The 9,452-nt window shown below is 47.2% G+C and overlaps 1 protein-coding gene across 1 annotated transcript in view; it reads right to left on the reverse strand.

Moving 5' to 3' along the window:
* The window catches only part of DNAH10 (dynein axonemal heavy chain 10), a 189,967-nt gene that overhangs the window by 60,996 nt on the left and 119,519 nt on the right, over nucleotides 1-9,452 (reverse strand). The window contains 6 exon segments of the mRNA XM_017888965.1: nucleotides 1,096-1,248; nucleotides 3,513-3,658; nucleotides 4,595-4,714; nucleotides 6,950-7,166; nucleotides 7,481-7,615; nucleotides 8,998-9,120. Coding sequence (XP_017744454.1) covers nucleotides 1,096-1,248; nucleotides 3,513-3,658; nucleotides 4,595-4,714; nucleotides 6,950-7,166; nucleotides 7,481-7,615; nucleotides 8,998-9,120 — 894 coding nt within the window.

The raw sequence follows: 9,452 nt of genomic DNA on the forward strand, positions 1-9,452 counted from the left end.
GATGGATGGATGGATGGAGATGGATGGATGGATGGATGGATGGATGGATGGAGATGGATGGATGGATGGATGGATGGATGGATGATGGATGGATGGAGATGGATAGATGGATGGATGGATGGACGGACGGACGGACGGACGGATGGATGGAGATGGATGGATGATGGATGGATGGATGGATGGAGATGGATGGATGGATGGATGGATGGATGGAGATGGATGGATGGATGATGGATGGATGGAGATGGATAGATGGATGGATGGATGGATGCATGGATGGACGGACAGGTGAATGAACAGACGGGTAGATGGATAAATGGACAGCTAGATGGAAAAACAGACAGACGGGCAAAGAGAAGAATAGATGGATAGATGAATAAATATATGACGGAATGGACAGATGGATGGTTGGATGGATGAACAGATAGGTAGGTAAATAACAGATAGGTGGACGAAAAAACAGACACATGGATGGATGAAGGGAAGAATAGACTGATAGATGAATGAACATATGGATGGATGGATGGATGGATGGATGAATGGATGGATTCTGGCTTTGCATACAGTCCTTCTGGAAATAGACTTTCAGAAAAAAAATGGTTCTATGAAATAATGTAAATTTTAATTCTAGTATGCTGAGAAAACTTTGTACTTCTCAGGCTCTGTCCCCAGAAACATACTCAAAAGGCAGCCAAAGTTTTTCTTCCTTGAAAAGTCCAGCGGAATTCTTGGGAAGTATCTGCCCTGATGCCTCCCGTGTACACGGGGCCAACATCAGTATTATTAATTTAAAGAAGAGCTCCTTTAGAAACTACTTCCTCAAATACATACTGAATTTAGTTCAAAGGCTGCCGGCTACCTGCTTCCCTCCTCTAAGAAACTAGGGAACGTGATTAGTCAGGGCAAGGTCACTCTGTGTAAGAACAGCATCCCAGGCACATTCTGCCCTAGGCTGGCTCCCTGCAGCCTGCGCCCTGCAGACATTGCACAGAGGTAAATACCAATGTTCTCATACTCACTTCTAACACACACACACCCATGCAAACACAAGCACTGTCTTGACCCATCCCTCCATCTGCTTGAGCGTCTAACTACCCTTGGCATATTCATGTCATCCATGAACACCAGCAGGCGTTTTCCCATGGGCGGGCCGTAAGTATCTTTGGTTCGCTTTTCCACATTTGCTTCTAAATTTCTTTGGATATCCATGGACGTGGTGCGGGAGGAGAAGTTGACCATTAACACAATCTGAAGCAGAAAGAGATGATGTGAAAAGCCAGCCTTTTCTTCAGGGTAGCAGCAGTAAACATTTGCACACAAGCTAGCAACTATTTTGCAAATCCCTCTGAACTAACTTTTTAATAACCCAGTGTGAGTCTGTGCTTCATTATTTTCTAAGTGCTAAAGCAAGAGTTCCTCTTTCCTTTCAGCAGATTGTATGAGTCAATAGCGAATTGTCATATGTGAGCCTTGGGGACAATGTGACATAGAAGAAAGTAGACTGAGGGTCTTGTTTCTGCACAGTTCTAGCAAGGCGACTTCCAAAAAGCCATTCAACCTTTCAGAGCCTTGTTCTTCTCACTTGTAAGATGATTGTAATGGCATCTTTCTGGACTACTTCATAGAGCAATTGCATCGTATGAGATGCAATATCCAACAGTATTTTCAATATGACAATATTCAAACATAAATCACTATCATGCTGGCTGTATCTAAACAGGTCAAAGACAGCATGAACAAGTGGTTCAGGCTTTGGGACTAACTGCAGGTGGGAAGGGTGAGGGAAGCCCCCTGGATGCTCACGCATGTGTCCTCAGCCCTCCTGCCATGCTTAGGCTGGCGAGAGCTCCTTGAGTAGTGGTTCTCACACTTAACTAATTATGCATCAGCTCCACCTGCAGGGCATGTGCCACACACCTTGCTGGGCTCCATTTCCCAGAGTTTCCAATTTGGTAGATCAGGGCGCTTTTTGTTTTTTTTATTTTTAGGAGATAGGGTCTTGCTCTGTTGCCCAGGCTGGAGTGCAGTGATGTGCGATCATAGCTCACTGCAGCCGTAATTCCCAGCCTCAGGTGACCCTTCTTCATCAGCCTCTTGAGTAGCTGGGACTACCAGGCACAAACCACCATGCCTGGCAGTCTGGGATCTTTTTTTTTTTTTGAGACAGAGTCTCGCTCTGTCACCCAGGCTGGAGTCCAGTGGCGCAATCTTGGCTCACTGCAAGCTCCGCCTCCTGGGTTCACGCCATTCTCCTGCCTCAGCCTCCCGAGTAGCTGGGACTACAGGTGCCCGCCACCATGCCCGGCTAATTTTTTTGCATTTTTAGTAGAGACAGGGTTTCACGTGTTACCCAGGATGGTCTCGATCTCCTGACCTCGTGATCCACCTGCCTGGGCCTCCCAAAGTGCTCGGATTACAGGTGTGAGCCACCATGCCTGGCCTCTGGGATCTTTTAAACAAGTTTCCAGTGATGCTGAGGCGGCCAGTCTGGGGACCATACTTTGAGAACGAACCTCTGCCTTCCATAACCCTCTCCATGTAGGGCACCCAAAGTGCAGGTGCACACAAGCTGAACGTGTTGAAGTTGAATGTGTGCCTTGCTAAAGCGACTGTGTTCAGGTGCACCTGGCTGAGCTGATGAGCACCAGCTGCAGAGTCCTGGGGGAGGGGTGTTGTGACAGAGGCTCCCAAATGCGGCATCCTAGTGCCTGACTCCACAAACCCGTAGGTCCCCCTGGCTGTAAACCCCGCCATGCTCCCTGTGCACATCTCCATGTTTATCCCACCACTGCCTGTGAATCCCTACAGAACAGATCTTCACAGCTTGTTCACTTCACTTGTCCTGTGCACCCCGCAAACTCCATGCTGGGTACATATCTGACCCCCTACAAATTGGACACGTAACTGGCTGAAGGAAGGAAAGGAAACACTTGAAAAGTTTTAGAAACCCAAAAATGATGGTGAATAATGTGACAGCCAGCCTCTAAGACGGCCCCAGATCCTCCTCGCCTCCAGGTGTGCATGCCCTGGTGCAGGCCCCTCCCACACTGTATCAGGGTGTATAGGGTGGATTCTGTCTCCCCCATAGATTAGGGCAGAAGGGAGGGTATGTGACTTCCAAGGCCAGGTCATAAAAGACATCATAGCATCTGCTTTGCCACCTGTCTTAAGCACTCACTCTGGAGGAAGCCAGCTACCATGTTGAGTACACCCAAGCCATCTCTGGAGAGGGCCCCATGGTGAGGAATGGAGGCCTCCAGCCTTCAGCCATCTCAGATGAGGATCTCAGATGAGGATCCTCCAGCTCTAGCCAGGCCTCCAGATGTCTACAGCCCTGGCCAACAGCTTGACTGCAATCCCATGACAGCCCGAGCTAGAAGCCCTCAGGTAAACCACTCCCACATTCTTGACCCACGGAAACTGTGAGATCACAGTGTTTGTTGTATGAAGCTGCTATGCACTGGAGTGATTTGTTAAACAGCAATAGATAACTCATATGAATAATGACTTACATTAGTTTCTTCACTCAGATTTTTGAGGAAATTCTGGGTAGTGGCTGTCTTAGAAGTGCCAGATTCACCAACAAAAATAACAGGTTGCTTAATTTTAACCATTTGTTCCAATATCCAGGTAGACCGAGTGGTATCCACTGTGTGAACTAAAATAGATATTAACAATAGGGGCATCTCAGCAGCTCCAGTAGGGTGAGCACTGGGGGCAACGTGGAATTGTCCTAGAACCCCACAGATCCCATAAAAAACAGCAGCAAAGGCCAAGACATGAGCTCAGAAACAGTCACCCATTTAAGTGTATAATTTATTGACTTTGGCACAGTTCTACAGCAGTGCGATCCTCACCACAGTCCAGGTTTAGAACACCTAAGCTGTTTTTAAGATGCAATTCTGACTTATACACAGGATATTAAAAACTCAGCTTCTCTGTTGCTGACATCACTCAGACCCCTGCGGGATTTAGCTTCCTGACCAACACCTTCCTCTGAAGAGACAGTGAAACCACAGCATCACGTGTGGCTCCCTCCTGCATTGGCATGTTTTCATCCTGATGGACTCCTGAGAAAACAGGGACGTCCCACTCTACAAGCTCAATGGACCAAAGTCAGACACATGCTTTGTGAAATTATTCAGCCCATATTTTATCTAAACAGCCAGAGGGATGCATTCTAAATGTGGCTCAGTATATAAACGCCCATGGCACACAGCTTTTCAAGTGAGCGCCCTTTATAAAACACTGCCTCATTCCTTGCCATTTGGTCCCCACCCAGACAGCTCTGCGGACTGAAGATGAGCCTAGGGAAAGGCAAGGGTAGGCAAAACAGCATCTCATCCACCTGTGGGGATCGGCCTGCTGGGGAAAGAGCCACGGAAGATACTCAGAGCCAATAGCTGACAAAAATACCAAAGGGGTCACCCTCTGTGCCCAGGAGGGCCCACGGCTCACCCTCTTCAATTCTTCTCTACCAGCTCTCTGCGTGGGACTTAGAGGACCACAGGAGCCATGGGATCTTCTCTGCCTCCTCCTAGAGTGAGGATCACACACTCCTAAACCCAGGAACAAGGATTTGACTATGACTTACCCAGGATGTCGATAAATTTCCTCTCGGGGGCATGAATATACTCTGGAACTAATTTACTCCATGGGACCCACCGACTCTGTTTGTTATCGAAATGAAAATCATACAAGGTTGGAAGCTGACCTGCAGGAAATAATGGCTGATTTCACTTGAATCATAAACATGGAAATGTAAACCCAGTTCTGGCACATGCTTGAAATGAACTAATGTTGCGTGTACCGCACGGAGGCCATAGTGAGTACTTCAATGCTGCTCCTTTACTGGACAGATATCGAGTACCTTGAACTAATGCTACTCATCACTGGACACATACCAAGTATTTGGAGCTTATGCTTCTTGTTCACGGGACAGTCACTAATGTGACTTGTGCACTGGTCAGGCACTTTCTGAGTATTTTCAACTAACGCTTCCCATTCACTGGACATACACTTCCCTGTGAATACAATAGCGAAGCAGACAGCCCTGGTCCCTACCCTTGCAGTTGTTGGAGGGCCAGGTGGGGGACAGATACAGGCAAGAAGTGGCCATTTCAGTATGGAGCCGTAAGTGCTGCAGCGGGAGATGTGCAGGAACAGCGGACAACGCGGGAAGGCAGCAACCCAGGCGGGGCAGGGGAGAGATGGAAGCTGCGGGTGCCCGGGTAATCACCATCGCCTCCACCCAGGCCATGCAAGGCTTTACTTGAGCGTGTCTAAGAGTTGACGGGATGGTAGAGAGGGGGAGACTGAAGATGAGAGAAAGAGAGACTCAGATGGAACGAGGAGCCTGGGAAGGAGGAAGGGGCTGGGTTGCCCTTGGCTGGGGTGGAGTGGGGGTGTCCTCTTCCACTGTAAAAGGAGAAAGCTGAAGACAGGAGCTGTGGGCTTTTCCGCTGGAAGGAGAGATTCCTATCAGACAGCTTCTGCTGTTCCTGTTGAAGGAGGAAGAAAGATCAGCTGCGGAGAGAGGGGAGGGGCAGGGTGGAGATTTGGGGAAAAGGCCCAACGCTCCTTTGGAGCCAGGAGTGAGGGTGCCAGCTGGGGACTGGGATTTATGGAGACATCTGTCTTTGTGGCTGCGTGGTCTTCTCCCTGTCAGCCCCTAGAGAGGCCGAGAAGACAGACTTGGGGTTTTCTCAGAGGGATTCAACAGGACAATGAGGCATTTGGGGGTCTCAGGCAAGAGTGACTGAAGTGAAGGCCACCAGCCAAGGAAGTGAGGATGCAGGGAAGGGGCAAGTATGGGTGCTTGAGGCGACAGCAGACACTGGGGCAACAGAGTGGCCATCCCCACGAGGCCAAACAGGAGCACAGTGGCCCGAGTCACAGAGGCAGAGTGGGCGGAGAGCAGGATTCGTGACACAGACATGACAGTGCCAGAGGTCACCATCGAGGGTGTGCTCGAGGACCTGGAGGGCTGGAGTTGTGAGCAGGTGTCAGGAAATGGGATGCCCACCGGGCCATTCAGGCCCCCAAGATAAGGGCAAATGAGGGAGGCAAGCCAGGGAAGCAGGCCAACATCGTCTCCAAGTAAGGGAATTGTAGGCAGCGGCAGCGCACAGCCAGCGTGGCCGGCGGAGCAGAAAAGCACTCCCTCAAGGGAGACTTCAGCTCTGGAAAAGTGCACTCAGACTCCCACCGAATACAGCAGGGACTTGTAAAACATCTTTGATTTGCTCCATGACTCTCCATTAGAAAGACCAGAGGTCATTTCATTTTTAACTTTAAAAAGACCACCAGGTAAGGAGTATAAAATACAACTTCAAAAGCCATCTACATTTCAAGCCATGCTCAAATAGCAATAAGAGATGGACAAAGAAGAGTCCTAGCACTGCATACAGACCTTGGAGAATGCATCTTTTTCATCCTGTATGATTCACTGAAGATGCACATTTTTGTGCAAAACATAAAATGTTAATTTTATGATTTCCTAGGAACGATTTACAAATCCACTCTTGATTGTCTACTGTGCAAATACTCAGGAATACAGCAGATGAATTATATGGTGGAAATGGAGAGAGGTGGTTAAAAATAAAAATTAAAAAACAGATAGGGAAGCCCACAGGAGAAGAAACTCAAAGTCATGCAGAATGTGAGAAGTTTAAAGAGCAAAGGAAGCAAGTGCCTACGCTGAGGCAAGAGAAGTTGACTGTCATCCAGAAAGACCATCCAGAGGGCTTGGGCTTCTACCACAGCAGTCGATGCATTTGAACTGCTTCTGGGGTTTCCATCATGTGCTCTGACCATTGCATGTTTCTCTAAAGAAGCAAACAACCTGGAAAACTCATACAGATAGAAATATGGAAAAGCTTGTTCACTTCCTCCAGAAATTTAACCAAAGGCACTCAGAGCAGGGAAACAGGTGACACTTGGTTCCCACCTGGCAGTTCCCCAGGGTTGGCCCAAACTCCTTCTGTGTCAACAGTAGACAAAGAAGCAAGGCGTTTGATATATTCGTCAAATTTCATCCTTCCATCCTCAAGCAGGGAGGCTCCCAGAGAGCAGTAGAGAGCCTCCAGGAAGTAGCACTCCAGCAGGTCGAGGTCTTCTATTTCTCCTTCTAGTAACGCATCCAACATCTTGGCTAACTGGGTTACCTGGTTCACAGGGAAACATCTGGTTCAGCTCACTTAGTCCACCCCCACAGTCCACACCCACAGAGTCCATTCCAGTCATAAATCCTGGGATCCCAGGTCCCAGAGCGATGGCAGCATATGATCCATCATGTTGGTTCCAACAGATGGAACCCAGTATCTTGACTTGCACAAAAGCAACCATGGCGCCCTCCTTGGCACTGACCAACAATGCTACTGTTTACCCTGTCTGGCATCTTCACTCCCCTTAAAACCCTACTGTGAGCCTGTCTTTAGGAAAGAATTTCTTTTTGCTAACAGCAGGGATCATTTCTTACCATATTGAGGTCTGTCTGAGGAACGATTGTCTTCAGCTTCTCTGTTTGTCTTCCATCCACTATCCCTTCCACTATCACATCCATGAGATAGGGCACATATTTCTCAAAGAGACTATTCAAATTGTATTGTTCCACCTATAAAAAAGCAGCATTCCAAAGCATTTCAAGGGTTCGTTTATTTAAATGGAAGTTAGTGGAAAGCTGTTCTTGCCCAAAGAGGATTGAGCAACATCTTCTGATGAATGATACATCTGGCAGGTGAGGAAACCCTGATAATAGTGCCCTATATTAGCAGAGAGATTTGTCCTTTACAATGTGCTTTCATCTCATCATGAAGTGTTTCATTTCGCTGCCACAGGGTCTACCATGCCCTTGGGGAGGAAGAAGGGAAGATAACAGTTCCCATTTGACAGGAAGAGGCTGATCATCTTAGAGTTCAAGTGACCACAGTCATCCAGCAAAGACTGTAAAGCAGCGAAGGCCCCCTCCCTATCAAGGCACCAATCACCACCAGGGATTGCACGGGTCCTGAGACAGCTGTCTCCCACAGGACAGTGCCTCAAATGGTTCTATCATGCTTCCTTTGTTCCGCTCTTCTCTGGCATAATTATGTCCTGGTTTCCATTCACCTCCAACCTAGTAGCCCTCCTAGAGACACACCCAGACCACCTGTGTTCCTTTGAGAGGGTGGTCATAGCATCCTAGGTGTGGTTGAGCCACAACCCGAACATGACTGTCACATCCATCTCTGCACTTTTCACAGAAGCCTTTTGTTAAGACAACACACACTTCTGACCAGTCATCTGTTTTGTAAATAAAGGTTTATTGATACACAGCCATGCCCATTCGTGTACAAATTTCTGGCTGTTTTCATGCCACAACAGCAGAGTTGAGTAGTTGTGAAAGAAATCATATTGCCCACACAAAGTCTCAAATATTTACTATCTACCCCTTTACAGAAAAAGTTTGTCAACCTCTGGTCTAGACCAACCAATCCAATCATTACCTATCCCACTGGCTATAAATTATCTGAAATCAAATAAGTGTGTCTGCCATGGGCCGGGCGCGGTGGCTCAAGCCTGTAATCCCAGCACTTTGGGAGGCCAAGACAGGCAGATCATGAGGTCAGGAGATCCAGACCATCCTGGCTAACACAGTGAAACCCCGTCTCTACTAAAAAATACAAAAAACTAGCCGGGCGAGGTGGAGGGTGCCTGTAGTCCCAGCTACTCGGGAGGCTGAGGCAGGAGAATGGCCTAAACCCAGGAGGCGGAGCTTGCAGTGAGCTGAGATCCGGCCACTGCACTCCAGCCTGGGCGACAGAGCGAGACTTCGTCTCAAAACAACAACAACAAAAAAAACTGTGTCTGCCATGTTTTCACTTAATTTGTGCTCAGGGACATGGGCAGGTCAAGGACAAGGTCATCGTCTTCAACTACAAACATCCCTCTGGACTACGTTATCCAACTAGCCATCAATACTGATAACTTTAAGTTCATTTTAGAAAAAAACTTCACCTTGTTTGGTATTTGATTAACCCATTTTTCCCAGTAAGGTCTATATTTCAAGTTTTTAGGATCCACATAAACCATTCCACATCGAGAGACAGTTGCAGGGGAGGCATACTGTAAATCTCCAACCTGGAGAAATAAAGAAAATCAATCATGGCTACAGCTATACACAAGATAAACTAGATGTTTAAGGACCTTCTCTTATGGAAAGTTTTTACAACTGCATGAAATCCAAATCATACCAAAATGAACACAGCTTTCATGAGGTTTTTAACTGAACACCTGGGATTTTGATGAGATTACACACTTCTGATGTAACATCTTTTTAGTTTTTCTATAAAATTAATGTGAAAATATGTTGTAGAATATCTGACAAAAAATAGAAAAGTATAAAGAAGAAAATAAGTTATCCAAATCCCACCACCTAGAAACATATGTTGTTTTTTTTTTTTTTTTTTTTG

This window comes from Rhinopithecus bieti, unplaced genomic scaffold (assembly GCF_001698545.2).
Source record: "Rhinopithecus bieti isolate Rb0 unplaced genomic scaffold, ASM169854v2 scaffold_574, whole genome shotgun sequence".
Classification (NCBI taxonomy): domain Eukaryota; kingdom Metazoa; phylum Chordata; class Mammalia; order Primates; family Cercopithecidae; genus Rhinopithecus; species Rhinopithecus bieti.